At 43.2% G+C, this 16366-nt stretch overlaps 1 protein-coding gene across 1 annotated transcript in view; it reads left to right on the forward strand.

Annotated features, from left to right (window-relative positions):
• SKAP1 (src kinase associated phosphoprotein 1) overlaps positions 1 to 16366 on the forward strand; it is a 251183-nt gene that overhangs the window by 208544 nt on the left and 26273 nt on the right. Inside the window, exons 8-10 of the mRNA XM_077776878.1 lie at positions 1037 to 1100; positions 3210 to 3401; positions 12019 to 12069. Coding sequence (XP_077633004.1) covers positions 1037 to 1100; positions 3210 to 3401; positions 12019 to 12069 — 307 coding nt within the window. The remainder of the gene's footprint in view (positions 1 to 1036; positions 1101 to 3209; positions 3402 to 12018; positions 12070 to 16366) is intronic.

Raw genomic sequence — 16366 nt, forward strand, 5'->3', positions numbered from 1 at the left:
CCGACACGGGGCTCAACCCACGAACCACGAGATCATGACCTAAGCGAAAGTTGGACGCTTAACCGACTAAGCCACCCAGGCGCCCCAATGTTTATTTATTTCTGAGAGAGAGACAGACAGCGTGAGCAGGGGAGGGTCATAGAGAGAGGGAGATACAGAATCTGAAGCAGGCTCCAGGCTCTGAGCTAGCTGTCATCACAGAGCCCGATGCGGGGCTTGAACCCACGAACCATGAGATCATGACCTGAGCCGAAGTCGGACGCTTAACCGACTGAGCCACCCAGGCGCCCCAAACCCTTTTAAAATCCAACCAAAACAGGGGTGCCTGGGTGGCTCAGTTGGTTGAGCGTCAAACTTCTGCCCAGGTCATGATCTCCCAATTCATGACTTTGAGCTCCGCATCAGGCTCTGTGCTGTCGGAAACTGCTTCGGATTCTGTGTCTCCGTCTCTCTCTGCCTCTCCTCCATTCGTGCTCGCTCTCTCTCGCGCTCTCAAAACTAAATAAACATTAAAATAAATAAATAAATAAAATCTAACCAAACAGTATTACAAGTATCAACAAGCTTCTCTGGCTTACTCTCGGCAACAGTAATAGCTCCTGTACTCTCTCAGCCTCCAGTTGTTACCAGATGCACCTTCTCTGTAGTGTTCCCATTCCAAGTGTATATCTTATCTCCATACCTGATGATACATTGTTCTTTGAACTCAGGAATTTTGGTTTGCTTTTTTTTTCCTGTAAACTTTTCTCAAAGTAATGTCTGATGAATGCATGGATAATCGAATGGATAATCGCACATGAACACGAACGTCCGGACTCAAACAGTAGTCCACATTGGGTATACAGAATTGCTGAAGGAAAATATTACTGAGTAAGATTTTGATCTTTTTTCTAAATATTAAGCAGAGAATCCTAAGCTTTCAGCTTGACTCTGCAACTTAACTCACAAGGCTCTTCTCTTTGAACCTCCCTATAGGATTCATGGAAATTTTATGAATTCATGGAGGTGGCAAAGTAATTCACTCATTTTTCTTTAGTTTACAGCTGCTAATCCGGCCGAAGCCAGAGACTGGGTGGATCAAATAAGTTTCTTGTTAAAGGGTAAGTACCGTTACTACAGAAACAGTACTTAAGTGGATTTGGGGTTGAAGTTATCTTGCATAAATATAATCCACAGGCTTCGGTCTATACTTTTTATCTGCTTGTTCTGCCTCCTACCAGCCTTATGTTATAACAACAAATAGTACCACGTATGAATCAGAAGGTAAAGAAACCATCAACGTGGAGATGACCTCTGTAATATCCGTAACCACTAGGAAAGGAGATTCTGAAAACCAGCTCAGCTCAGTTAGGTGTCTCCCCTTATGTTCTGGAAGAGAAATTTGTGATATCAAACATGAAGTTGCCTAGATACAATTTAGGTCCCACACCTTCTTGTTTTAAACTTAGTAGGAAATAGAAATCTATTCTCATCAAGGTGGCCTTCGTGGCCGTTGGACACTAGAAGCAAATTGTTCTTTCCCAAACCACAATAAAATGTTCCTTGCTTTGGAATGGGAAGAGTCCTTCCTGAAGATGTTAAATGACCACTCTTAGAGTGCCCTCTGCTGGCCGACCTGCAAGCACAGCAGTGGCCCTGGCCCAGGAAGTCTTGTCTGTCTGCGAGGGGCCAGGCAGGTAGAGGTAGCCGACTTGAGTCTATCACTTGGCACCAGATACCCCATGATATGTCATCATGGCAGGACCCTGCCGCTGCAGAAAGGTAGAAACACCAACTTTATACATGGACCAAGACCTAAGGAGAAGCACATCAACCCAAAAACACCGAGACTTTTCGTCTCCGTTTTTTATTCTGCTGTAAGATTTTATTGTGGAGAAGAAGAAAGAAGCACCAGAGCTTTAATTACAAGAATTGCCTATTTTACTCAGTTTATGCCTTTGCTATCACAAAAACAAAGTATTGCATCTACCAAGAGCCTCACGTATAATAGACTGGAACTAGGCAAACATGAACATTGATGGCGAGACTACAGGGTACACTCTCATCTAGGTGCCTTGGATTTATGCGTGTAATATACCCCTAAGTGTGTGAGCCTCAATAAAACTCAAAGCAGCTTTATTGAGCTGTACCCTGTGGTACTTTCAGAATCCCACATTGAAGAAATTATTCATTCCATTTTATTTTAAAACAAACAAAATAATAACATATGGTTTAAGCCACAAATGTGTCTTTGATCCCTTCCTCAAATGAGGTGGCACAGGATTCAGATGAAAATTGTTGCAAAATCTTTATTAAATGCCTAATCAAGCCAAACAGCTTTATTGTGTTTTGAAATGAACGTTGGATGTCTCTCTACCCTTTCCTTCCCCAGAGTACCCTGACGCCGCTCGCCCATCCTGAGGAGGCCCCTCAGCAGGGTTTCAGAGAGCATTCTGTACTAGACGTCAGAGAGCGAACCTTCCCAGCTCCCCATTAAAATAAAAAACCAATCTCCCTCTCCTGCCCCCTGCTCCCCAGTGCTGTAATGGCTCAGCATCCTCTATGCGATGACCCACTTTGAGGTCAGCCAGACTGTTCAGTTGCAAAAGGGCATGGTAACCACACAGCTTGGCCATTCCATTTGGCCTTGCGTTACTGTTACATTTTCCAGGATCTCGCTTTCTCCTCTTCTTCCACTTTTTTCCGTTTTTTTATTTTTTTTCTCTTTATAAACAAACTTGTCTGACATTCCGCAGTGAGATCATGCAGGAGACGAGCTTCTGATGTCTCAGCTACCCTGTGGAAGCCACCATAGTCCCCACAGCTCTGTGCCCCCTGACAAAGCACAGGCCATCACTCACCCTTCCAGTTTCCTACTTGGCGAACAGTGCGCAGCACGCTGGCATTTCCTCTTCTGGCCTATTATCTTCCCTTTGCTTCATGTGCTCAGTCGCACACTCATACTTTTCAGAGCTGCTTCATCCTGATCAAGTTTTATTGCGAGAAAGGATTTATGTTGATGGTTTAAACCTGACACGGTGCTAGTCTGGCCTTTTCTGTAGATTTCCTGCCACCAAGGCCCACATTAGAAATAACAGCACTTAACCTAGTGTTTCATTTTCTTTTGACATATTTTATTCTCATCCCTCCTCCTCCTCCCTCTTTCCTTCCCTGCCTTATTCTTTTCTTTTTCTCCTGATCTTGATTCATTCTCATCTCTGCCCTGGCAGATCTGAGCTCCTTAACCATTCCATATGAAGAGGAGGAGGAAGAAGAGGAAGAGGAAGAGATGTATGATGATATTGATGGCTTTGACTCGCCGAATTCCAATTCTCAATGCAGACCTGTCATCTTGCCTGGGAGTGTGGGGCTAAAAGAGCCCACAAAGGAGAAAGAAGAAGATATTTATGAAGTCTTACCAGGTAAGAAATTTTATCTTCTGATTCTCTTCCCTTAGTTTCAGAAATTCTTGACCTGGTGGAAGAATATAAGTTTGAAACCTCCAGAGGAAGCCAAATCTCTAGAGAAAAGAATACAAGGAAACTTCAGTGGGATTTCCATGACTCCAAGCCCAGAAGCTCTCCCCAGCTCCAGGAGCAAGATGGAGCGATCAGGGACTGTCTTTCATCTTTGCCATGTGAAGTAACTTATTACACATGTCAACAAGGTTAAAGAGTCAAGAATGCTCGTGTTGGCCTTTGTTGGTTCACTCTGGATCTTGAGATGGGTCATTGAAACTCTCTAGTTTCAACTTCTTTTCTGTGTAAATGTGAGAAGAATATGAAGTCACCTCAAAATGATAACGGGGATATCAAAACTCTGAAGGAACATAGATCAGTGCTGACAAACCTTCTCCGTAACCTAAGACCCTGACAGAGCACAACACAGTAGGACCTAGTTCAGATATACCACCAATCAAATCACATCTCTTACACATAAACCTGTTTCCTCTGCCCACGATTACAGCAAGCCCAGGTACAGATTTCTTTTCTTCCAAAGGCATGCTAGCTGGCATCTCATAAACTGTACAGTCATCACTGCTTCCTCCGCCTAGCCACTTCTTGTGGGAATGACAGCAGCTGGTGAACAGCGCGGAGCACAGTGGGGGTCAGACTGTGGAAAACTGAAGCCTGAGCCTTTTAATTGTGAGGTAGTTAGACCACAGGAACGCTGAATCTTCAAGTCCATTCAGAAAGATCGCTCCTGTGGAAATTTGCCAGGAGTTCAGTGCTCTGCTGAGAAATTCAAGTTAAGCCTAAATTTATAGCAATTGAAACCTCAATCCCAGATGAACTTAGGAACTAAGGTGAATCTAACACTCGGGCCCCTGAAAAAGCATGGTCAGTAAGCAACTTTCATTTCAAGGCTTCCTGAGAAGAGGGTCCAACCCTGTGAGCACTGCATTTATCTCTTCCCTGGGGGTTAGGGGGGGTGGGGAGGCCACGTCATTGCTTCCTGAGTCAAGGAGCGGGGCTGTGGCTGCACGGCTGGCTCCTTCCTGCTGGGGACCTCACCCACCTCCCCACCCACCAGGGAGAGCCTGCTTCTCCTTGCACTTCCAGCCTCTGCCAGCCCCGACTTCCCCAGCCTTTTTGTTGTGTTTTATTATGCAAATGATATCTTGGTTGAGGTCGAGCCATTTCTTGTGTCTGAAGTTAAAAAAAAAATGATAATTTCCTCAGCAAGTCATCGTCGTTAATGAAGTTTTACAAAAACAGATACAACCAAAGGAAAATAAAATTTCACAGGTGATAAATTTTTCCAATTTCCCTGGCAGAATTCGATAGGATTGTTAAATTAAGAGTGAAGGTGTCTGTTAGAAAGCAACGAGCAGTGATGGGTAATTTTATAGAGTGGAAAATTGAATCAAATTGCTACATTAAAACACAGCTCCTCTGAGAATCTTCCCTTTCACAGGCTGCTCCATTGCAACAGCAGGGTGCAGAAATGGATCTAATTCACAACACTCCCTAAAAGGAGATGTACTCCCCAACTCGGCCAGAATCTTCTTAGGGAGCTCACATCCTACTCACTCCTGTCCGGGCTGGGGGAAATAGCTGGGGTCACCCCACTTTGGGTCACAGCTGTGGAAGAGTGCCCTGGGAAAACCTCACTGAACCACTCAGCCTTCTGGGAAGCAAACAAGGGCCTTTTCATGTACTACGTTTAGTTCTCAAAGCAGCCATAGAGGAGGAGGCTGATGCTCAGAGCAAAAGAGAGGAAAGAGAAGGAGCCTCAGGAAACAAGATGAGTTTGAGACCATCGCCTTAGTCCAGACAGTAGTTCGATGACTGTATGATTGGCTTCTTAAAGACCGTTCTTCCCCTGCCTCCTACCCGTGGCCATCATGGCACTGCTGAGGGTCCCAGGGCATTCCTCCGAAATTCATGTGAGTTCAAGAGCATGGAACTAGTCTTTCTCCAGGAAAGCTAGAGCCTATGCTCACAACTGTCCCTTGAAAATGAGGAAGGCCACACTGCAGAGCCAGGATCTCCTTCTTCAGAGTAGAGAAACTGTACTAACTTGCTTTTATAAGTTTCCAAAGGACAGTGCAGTGTCCAGCCAACAGGTTCTCTTCTGAAAGCCTCTCTCCATCACAGTCTTTAAAGACAGCATTGGAGGTGGGCTCTATTGGCATTGAATGATGATACGAATATTTCAGCCCCAAGTCTCTATCACCCAGCCTCCCTTCCACACACTCAGCTGGTCGCTTCTGAAGTTTCTGTTGGTTATACAGGTGCCACACTACCAGTCCCGGAGGAAGTGAAAGGGAAGGTGAGGGCGCCTGACATTGTCTACCCACTGCTGCCATCTCCCAAGCTCTACCAAGCAGTGGCATGTGAGAGAGAGCAAGATACTGCAGGTGAAAGTGCAGAATGCACCTGCTCGGCCACCTGCTGGCTATGAGACCTTGAGCAAGTTATTAGCCCTCTCTGTGTGTGATTTTCCCACCTGTACAACGGGGCTAACAGTAGTGCCCATCATAGAGGGATGCTGTGAGAAGCCTGGGAACTGTAGTGTGTAAAGCACTTAGAACCGAGCCCTGGCGTACAGTGAGTATTCAGTAAATGCTGGCTATTGGTAATTTGGTGGTGTTTCATTAGGAAGTGTTACCTCCTTGAAGACTTGAGGGATGGCTAGTTCCCCGCCCCCACTAACCTAACCTGAGACAGTCCAGTTGGACATTTTCAGCTATACGTACGAAGCAGGTGAAATTGAAAATCCTGAGCAGATGGCGTATGGACTGCACCTTCTGCTCAGGCCCGTTTTTACTGCAAGGACAGGTGCTGGGTGGAGGGATGGCCAGCGGGAACATTGGACTGTGCTAACACTGCGTACCCATCCCAAGTCAAATGACTTGCGCTCCTAACATCCGTCTCATTATAACAGGTAAATGGGCTTTGCAGAAGATAGTTAGTGTTGGTGGTTGTGCCCCTCCTTTCTCTTGGGCTCGGGCCACACAAGCCTGCTTGTCTCTATGGGACAGGCATCTCCCTCCCAGCATAGGGTTTTCATGAGCTTCCTAGCAGAGAGGAAAGTACTTATCACACCTACCACGTCAATACAAAAATGTTTTTTTCCTAATCAAAATAATGTATGGGTCATCAAATTAAATGCACGACATCACATTGATCATGGGGTAATTAGCATTTGCTATGTGGCTGGCACCGTCCTTCCCACGAGGGAAAACCAGAGCAGTCGAGGTTTTCGGCCAAGACCACAAAACTGTTAGCCCTGGGTACTATGATTTCAAGGTTGGCATCCGGTGGGATTTCTGAACATCCGTGTTGAGCATATGGGGGCCCTTGATTTTTAAGATCTCATTTGCAGTAGATTAAACTGTAGGGACCCACCCCAAAGAAATGCTTTTACAGCAGTATGTGGGAGACAGGAGGCTTTTCTGAGCCCTCTCTCACCCCTCCTCGAAATTATTTTACAGGCTAGCACAGGCCCAGTTTTGTGTTTCAATATTCCATAAAAGGACAACTTTTATCAGGTTTCACTTTGTCTGGGGCCTCAAAGCTGGAATCCAGCAAGGCGCCGGAGACCACTGTGCAGCTCTAACTGGGGCCTTACAGCAGCTGCTGTGACAACAGACTCTGGCTCTGTCCTCCAGAGAGCTTTCAGGAGAGCAAACGGGAAGAGAGACACGGCGTTCTCCCAGGAATTGCTGTGTGCATTCCGATGCTGCCCACACTGCCCCGGAGTGTTATTACAGACCCAGAAGCCAGATTGCTTTATAATAAAGCATCTGACTGGTGGGGTTTTTTTTAATTTGAGTCGAATGGAAACAAGCATTCTGTGAAATTCTTTTTCCCCCTGTACTGTTGTTCAGACGCACAGGAAGAAGGAATGGTGATAGTGGGTCTAAGGAAAGAAAAGAAAAAGAAAAACAACAGACACCAAAAACACAAAGTTTAGGGGCACCTGGGTGGCTCAGTTGGTTGAGCTTCTGGCTTTTGATTTTTGGCTCAGGTCATGATCTCATGGTTTGTGGGATCAAGCCGTATATCAGGCTCTGCACTGAAAGTGTGGAGCCTGCCTGGGATTCTCTCTCTCTCTCTTTCTCTCTCTCTCTCTTTCTCTGTCTCCACCCTTCCCTGCTCACACTCAGGCAGTCTCTCTCGCTCAAAATAAATTAATAAACATTAAAAAAAAACCAAAAACCACTGGATACCTGGGTGGCTCATCAGTTAAGCATCGAAGTTCAGCTCAGGTCATGATCTCACAGTTCATGAGTTCAAGCCCCACATCCAGCTCTGTGCTGACAGCTCAGAGCCTGGAGCCTGTTTCAGACTCTGTGACTCCCTAGCTCTCTGCCCCTCCCCTGCTCACTCACACGTGCATGTGCACTCTCTTTTTCTCTGTCTCAAAAATAAATAAACATTAAAACAGTTGTTTTAATAAATAAATAAATAAATAAAGCACAAAGTTTACGAAGAAAGTGATTTTTCTATTTCAAAGAAAAGCAACACTCCATCAAAGCATCAATGCCATCATCAGGCCTGAGCTTCTTGGCCAGGTTCTCTCTCACTCCCATGCACACTGGGCCCTAGCCACAAAGGCTGTTTGACCAGCACCAAAACCAGAATCATGCTGGCGTTTTGTTTTTGTTTTTTTTACCTGGAATATCCCCACTGACTTCACCCTATGAAGCCCCTCCACCTACACATTCTGCTCAGACATGTCTCCTTACTGACACCCTCCCAGATACTCAACTGGAATTGAGCTCTGTCTTAGCCTTTACCACGGTGATTTATATTCAAGTCTTTCTCCTCCAATTAGTAGGTGCTCAATTATTATTGGTGGAATTAAATTCAGCGCATTCCAAGTGTTGCAGTTAGCACAAATTGGATTTAATATCTTGTACATCAAGACCCATACCACAGAGATAGGATGCAAATATTTTCAAGTAACAGTTGAGATTACCAACTATACAACAGAGGATTAAGTGTGTTATTAGCATCTTGCTCATATTTTCTACATTGTCTGAAGAGGTGCTATAACACCCACAGATTTATAGCATATCTGTGCATGCCGTGGAGTGGTTTCTATTTCCACTCTCCTGCACGTTCTCTTTATACCCTGAGTCTATCTGCATTTCTCTTGCATCTGTCACCAGAGCACCTTGACATCTGGTTGCACATTGATACACTTGGCATTTTTTAAGCTTCTGTCACCTTGCTTTGTTTGGGGGAAGTGGTTTCCTTCCTTCTGATCTAGTCATTTTTTTCTTTAATGTTATTCTCAGTTTAGCCGATGTCACAGCAGCACTTCAGAAAGGAGCCAGGTGTCATGGGAAGCCAGCCCCTCTCTGCACCTCCACGGTGGAATCAGTGTCCTGTTCTTTTCAGCCTCTCATTAGTGTTCCTGACATTGTGCCAAGATTGTTGATTGAAATCAACTCTCTGGATACGGATGTTCATTTGTGATGCCCCGTGGTTCTCTTACATGTTCACATAGCTAACAGAATCTTCCTCAACTGTTTTCCCAGTTGAGATGAGATATTTGGGAATCAAGTAGAGCATTTAAAGTAATAAGTGGACAGTAATCTTCCGAGGTTAATTTGTTTAAAACCTATGTAAGGTTGGGGTCCCATATGCCTTGTTAGGAGCAAGGACCATTATAATCTATTACTGTTTAAAGTTGAGCTAGCACATAAATTTTAATTCTCTCTTAAATGAAGATGTATTCCAGTAGATGTAATGCTAAAGTGCCTAATAATATTCTCATAAAGAAGTTCAACAAGCTCTTTAGCCTAAAGAAATTTTTTTTCAAAATAATCTCTTTAAAATGAAAGGTTCATTTTACAGATGGGAAAAAGAATGAGAAATCTAGCTGTTTAACCCACCCTCTTTTGTGAGCAACGAGACATCTCTTTCTGTTGCCATGTAATCAGTTTTCTCAACATGGGAGTTTGAGGGATGCCAGTTAGATTTTGTTGAAGGACCTGAGGTACAGTGTGTGCCTCTCTGTTTGTATTGTGCCCCTCCCCCCCCCCGAAGCTGGGAAGGTGCTGAGAAGTACTGCCTTCCACAAACAGCTGTAGAGAGAGCATTTGCCTCCACTACCTCTACTCATACTTTCTAAGGCACAGCACCCAGCCTCTCACATCAGTATCTGGCCTTCTTGACTTGAGCCCACTCTCAGCCACCCGGGAAGGTCAAAGTTAGATAGAACAGATGTGGGGATTAGAGCTTCCCCATTCCCATCCATCACTGAAGAGCTTAGTAATGGTGGTGAATGATCTATAAGATCTATGGCCAGCATTCTGCTTTCTTTCTAGGTGACTCCACAGGCGCAATGGAAATCAGAGTATCTGGTCTGGAATTGAACTGCATAGAACAGATTTTTATTTTTCCCATTTTTGTATCATGACTAGATTAAGTGCTGTTGCCTGAAAGGATAAAGGAATCAAGTTTAGTTTCATTTTTATCATTGCAAATACATTTACATTCTCCTATTTTACAAATGCAAAGAGCAGGCAAGCCACTTTCAATAATTTATTTTAAAATCAATGCTAATGAGGTTCTGTCTCGTCAGTGGCCGAGTTTTACAATAAAGCCTGATTTATTTAGAAAAGATCTTTGGTGTAGCTTCCCATCTAATGGTGGTGGGAAGGAGGTGGAGTCACAGGCACGGTGACCCTCCAACTTCGGGTCCAATTTGTAATTCACAGTGGAGATCTGACCCAATTTACATTGATTAGAATTGGGAGGAAGAGACATCTGTGCACAGACAGCAGAGATAGAATAAACCCTCCCTGCAAAAGTGCCTAAGCACAGCAAATTATTGGTCTTTGTGATTGAGTTGTTTGGTTATCAGCAGAAGAGATGCTCCCCGTCCAAATCATTGGGTATCTCTAAAACGGACGCAGCACCAACTCTTCTAATGTTTTCAATCCTGTGAAATTGGTCCCATGTCATAAAGGAAAAGCATCACAGCAAAGGAAGGAAGGAAGTGGGCAAGTGATAGGAAGACAATGTGCAAAGAATAATGTTTAACGTGATTTATTTCAGCATGGTTTATTTCCGATATTTGATTTCACTCCTCCATTATCTCTCATCTTTATCCCTTCTGGTGGGGTTGGGGAGGGGCAGGGATCATTACAGGTGGGATGTAGGAAATTCTCCCCTGTGAAGCCATACGTGAAGGTAAGAAGAACTGAGTTCTTTTCCCACAGAATCTTGTAAGACAAATATATATTGTATATGACATTTTTTAATCTTGGTGACATATGACTCATTTCTCCAGAATACCAATCCCTTAATTTTTATTTTTGCACGGAAACTGTATCGTTTTGTATGTGAAATCAATTACTTCTTTAATGTTCTATAGTGCTCTCATATACTTTTGTGCTGTTTCTTCTTATTTATGAGCTTGCAGTTTACTTCCCCCACCCTGACATACCAGAATTCAAATTGCTCTTATATTTAAAAAAAAAAAAAAAAGGAACTGTCCCCAAGCCATCTCCTAAAAAGTTTCAGTTAGTGGCATAACTATAGGGAAACCAGTCAGATAAGTGCCCCCACACCAAGGAAAAGAAAGTATATGTGGACCAAAAACCTAGGTCTTCAACCCTCAAATGTTGCATATTATGCCCCATTTTGTGTGTGTGTGTGTGTGTGTGTATGAGAGAAAGAGTGAGAGAGTTGAGGTGATGAAAAGGAGACTAGCAACTGTATTTTTGCTCATTTTACTCCCCATATAAAATGACTTAATATGATTCTGATTCTCATGCCTTCTTTATAAAAGCCCAATTCCCATGTTATCAGGTATTTTGAGATGAAACAGGTTAATGAGGGTAAGAAACAGGCCAATCATGTCGTGTCATTGACCATATAAACACTTGATCGGAGTTAGACAATAGCACTGACTTAGAACCCATTGTGTACCTGCAGCAATTAATTAAAAGACCATTCCAACTGCCCTCAGGAGCTTACACTCTAATGAACAAGGCAGGCTGAATAACAACAGTAAAAGATAACTACAAGCCCCAAGTACTAGGAACATAAAATTACTTACATGACCAGCTTCTGCTACAGCTGAACAAAACTTGATACATTAAGGACTAATTAATCATGGAGGGTTTAAACACATGCTTAGCTAAACACACACACACACACACACACACACTGTAATTCTCGATGCTTACACTTACAAAGAGACAATACATTTAGAAGAGAATTCTAGAAGGAGAGGAGAAATAGAGCTTGAGGGATATTTAGTACCTAACTAACCAGTGGTTTGGAAGCTCCACAGGACAGCACACCCCCAAATCTTACCCACTGCTCCGTCTCCAGTTCCTGCTGCAGCACTTGGCATATAGTAAGCCCTTAAAAATGGTTATGAATCAATGAATGAGGAGAGAAGGAGAGGGCCAATTTTAAGATGAGAGATAACTATTAAAAAAAAAAAAGAACAATTATTGCCTTGAAAAGAGCACGTTGAGCTCTGAAAAAGAAGATCCCCATCGGTATAAAGAGTATAAGACTATTGTCCACTAATTGCTAATGCTGCTCATGTTTACCCCCTCAGATGAAGAGCACAATCTGGAAGAGGATGAGAATGGGACTCAACACAAAGAAGGTATGAGAGCCTTGGGCATTGGGTAGGATGCTCAGGCTTCACTAATTAAGAGGCTACTCGTGTGTCAGCCTCAAAAGCCCCCAATAAGGTGACTGGATAGAGAAATATCTCAACCTTAAAAGCAGCCACCCACTCACCTTAATTAATGTTCCCAGAACAGCTAAGATTTATCCTACAGAGGGTAGGCAACCAAAGCAGATATTTATTTTTTCCTATCAGTATTTCCTAAATCAGTACAGTGAAAATGGAATCGCCTCATCTCTAAGAGATCAGAGGATTGAGAAGGGAAAGAATGGAAATGTCTCCTCTCTGAGAGGCCGGGAGATTGCGAGTTCAGAGGGGAATGGAAATGTGTCAGATCTGAAAAGTGAACGTGGGGTGAAGGATAGAATTGCTTGGTGGTGCTGACTTCTGATGGCCTGGTTTGATTCCAGGCACATTTGGAAATGAATATGTAACAGGTTTGTTGAATACAAAATCACATCTTATTCATCCCAGACCGTTAACCATGCTGTAGGCTGTTAGTGAGCCTATCTTTTTTTAAGGTCAGATGCCCCTCTAAAGCCTCCTTAAGTGGACCAAGGACCTATTCTGTCGTTGTCACTAAAGGAATGTGAATCGCAAGGGCCACCTCAAGGACATTCATCCTATCAGGAGAGCCTAAATTGTGGCTGATTTAGATACTAGCTGATTTTTTCCTTAGAGATTCTATGAAGGTCTTAAACCTCGTTCTTTCCATCCTTCCCTCCCTGGTCCCTCTTCATTTCCCTTGCCCTTCCTTTTCCCATTCTCCTGTCTCTTCCTTTCTTGTGCCTTTTGTTCTCTTCATTACCCACTCAGCAAGGCCCCTTTCTGCTAAGGTTCATGTTCTTTGGGAAGCAAATATGTAACAGGCTTAGTGAAGTACCTAACTTCATTTAAGTGCCCAACTTCTCCCAGGGAGAGAAAAGACAGCAAAGAGGCGGCATCAGAAGTCATGTGCCAAAGCAGGAGAGAAAGAAAGAACCATGTGGCTCTTACTCAGTAAGCACTTCGTAATACTTAGCACCTATAACAAAGTCCATTCTGAAACCTATCATCTACAGTTTCCTACTTGCTGTGCAGAATTTCAATAGAACATCTGTTTTCTGACCAACCTATGTCCCATGTCCTTTCTCAACCAACTCCCATCATCGGTGCAGGAAAAACACCTAACATGGACAGCTGGGGGGGAACAGCCGTAAGCTCCCTGTGCCCAGCTTTATGTTAAACTCCATTCAGGCAGCAGCAGTCTCCAGCAAAGGTCTACAATTCTGTTTTAGAGGGCACCTGGGTGGCTCAGTAGGTGAAGTGTCCGACTCTTGATTTCAGCTCAGGTCATGATCTCAGGGTTCCTGAGATCCAGCCTTGCGTCAGGCTCTGCACTGATAGCATGGAGCCTACCCGGGATTCTCTCTCCATCTCTCTTTGCCCCTCCCCTCCTCTCTCTCTCTCTCTCTCACTCACTCTCAAATATAAATAAATAAACATTTAAAATTCAGTTTCAGACTCCTCCCTCATCTCATTTCCTCTTTCCACCTTTCTGGGGTTCTGTCTTGGGTGGGGGGATGGTGAGGGAGGCTTATTTCTTAGCTATTCCAATGACTCTAATTCAAGTAGGTTTACAAAAGAAAAAGAAAAAAACAGCCTTTTGTTCCTCATGCTTCCTGCTCCCAGAATAAGTGTTGTTAAAGTGTAGTGAGCTCTAAATATGCTTCTGTGGTTTATGTTTATACTTCCCACCAGTTATAATGATTGGTGACTTAGTGATTAAAAAACAGAGGAGGACTTTTTGCTCTCTCTGCAGAATCTGAGGCAGGAATTTTTATTATTTGTGTTTACTTATTTATTTATTGAATTGATAGAGTGCCTCTTCTCCAAAGGAGCTATAGAAATGGCAACAAATACAGAGCATCCAAATGTCATCTCTTAGCTGTATAACAATAAAACGTAGAGGTCCAAGGGAAGGGTAGGCAGCCCCATGAAGGCATGTTAAAGGGAATTCTAGTACAATGTGCACTCTTACGTAATAGACAAGCTACCCAAGTTTGCCTCACTTAGTTTTTCAAAGGTATCACATGTCTTGGGGCGGGGGGTGGGGGAGGGAGGGTGATTTCTCTCCTAAAAGATACTGTGACTAGCAGGATGACCTTTAAAATCCACATACTTTTCTCCAGAACTCTTCCAGGGATCCTGTTCCCAGAAATGCTGTGCTTTCCCATAACGGAATTGCTAACATTTTTAAAGCCCAACTAGATCTTATCAGAAGAGAGAAAAAAAGGAATTCAGTTTATCCTCATTGGGTGTTAATGACCCTGTAAGATGTAATTTCTTTTATTTTATTCTGTTACCTAGAAAATCTATCACAGCCTTGTCGTATTGATTGTTCAATCTATAAAGAGCTCAGTTTACAGCATGACTGTTAGTAACAGGGTTATTTTAATGAGTGACTCTTCAACACCTCAGATTCTCACTAAATTGCAACCCATCAGCCTAACAGTCTAACACTAAGTGTCTTCCATGATGAGAGTTTATCTCCCTTCCCTATTATGAAGGCAGTGTGCAGGTAACCAAAAATAAAACTCATTCTGTGCTGTTTATGTGAAAACTACTGGCTATTGGCTTGGGTATGCCACGTCAAATAAAAAGCCAAGCTGGAGGCACAACTCATTCTTAGGTGCATCAAATATCTGACCAAGAAAGATCTTAAAACAGTTGTTTTCACTCTAAAATCGTGGGCAAACTCAGCCAAAAAAGGAGCCCATATGCAGTAATTTCCACAGGACAGAAAAATGGTTGCTGACAAGCTTCCATTTCCTAGGCATTTCTTTCCATTTTAGTATCTACCAATGGAGTGATCACATGAAAGAAGTTGAGGGAAGCCACAGAGGTATTTGCAACTCTTACTTTTTGAAGCTTGTTTCCCAAGGCCAAACGTGAGTTGATCATCAGCCAGCTACAATTTTGGCCCAATAAAAGGAGCCTAGTCGAGATGAAAATCAGGATCTGTAGGTGTTCTCCACTTCAAGGTCGTACTTAACAACATTAAGGACCATAGTAACTTCCAAACTCAAGATGAAATGGCTATGAAAACAAGCAAATGGTAATGTTCAGTTGCTCTTCCTATTCTTCAGTTGGTCATCGTCAGTGGAACTTGGAAGATTTTTTTATGCCTTTCCTTCTGAAATGGTGAATACGGTGTCAGACTGAGTCTGCTTTAATGGGCTGAATGAACATGATGGCCTTTACCAGCCTGGCTTAGAGAATATTTCAAGTCCCTTACAGTGGGTCACTGCCTTAGCCTTTGGCAACCATTTCTCACCTACCCATGGTCTAGCAAGGACTGGCTTTACCCATCTTCTCATTCTGTCTCTTGTTTGCATAATTTGCTAAGTATTTGCACCCATTGCCCGGCCTCAGGAGCACAGTCCTTGGCTCATCAAGCAAATGTAAATAGTATGCTGACCTGACTTTAGCCTCTTTTTCTTGTTCACAGCTTGAATTCTGTAGCTACCCAGTGTCTCCCAAACAAAAGCCCTAGGTGACATTTGCACTCTGAAAGGAACACAGTCAAGTCCTGTTGTTCCTAAGGAGGGAGAGAGGCAGAACAGTATCCTGGTCCTTTTACTTTAAAACTCTCCACGTCATAGAGGTGTTTTTGTTTTTTGTTTTTTTTCAAATTCTGCTTCTGTCAACAGTAATACCAGCTTGGCCTCGGTTACGGGAGAAGTGACTATTACAGGTTATAAAGAACTTGGTGTGGAATGACAAATGCTTTGGAACAAATACCTAGAGAGGAGAGAAAAACACAGTATATTTGTAAACTTAGACCGTCGCTATTCTTCCTATGACATTTTGTTTGCTGGGAGCTTAGTTTCTCTTAGGTGGGATAAAGAAAATAAGATGCTGCCCCTCCCCACCCCACCCCCTTTTTTTTCTCTAGAAAAAGTCCTTCTCAGCTCTGCTAGCAATTTAAATGCAGTGATCATACCCATTAGCTTCTCTATCATTGTAATTGTTGTTAATTGTTATAACTGTTTTAGTTATTAGTGGTGTCATTATTGCTCTAGGTCCTCTGTCTGTTTTATGCTGAATATATTAGTGCTTTGCTTTTGAATTACCAGGCTTTATTTAGTGCAGAGTTACGTTTTTTTGGAGAGACGTTGAGAAATGCTGGCATTAAGCTTTATTCTTTTGTTTTTCATTCCAAATGGACAGGCTGGAAAAAAATAATTAGATGGAATAATGTCCTCAAAATGAGCATGAGGATGCTTTGAAT

Source organism: Crocuta crocuta, unplaced genomic scaffold, assembly GCF_008692635.1.
Source record: "Crocuta crocuta isolate KB4526 unplaced genomic scaffold, BGI_CrCroc_1.0 scaffold352, whole genome shotgun sequence".
Taxonomy (NCBI): Eukaryota; Metazoa; Chordata; class Mammalia; order Carnivora; family Hyaenidae; genus Crocuta; species Crocuta crocuta.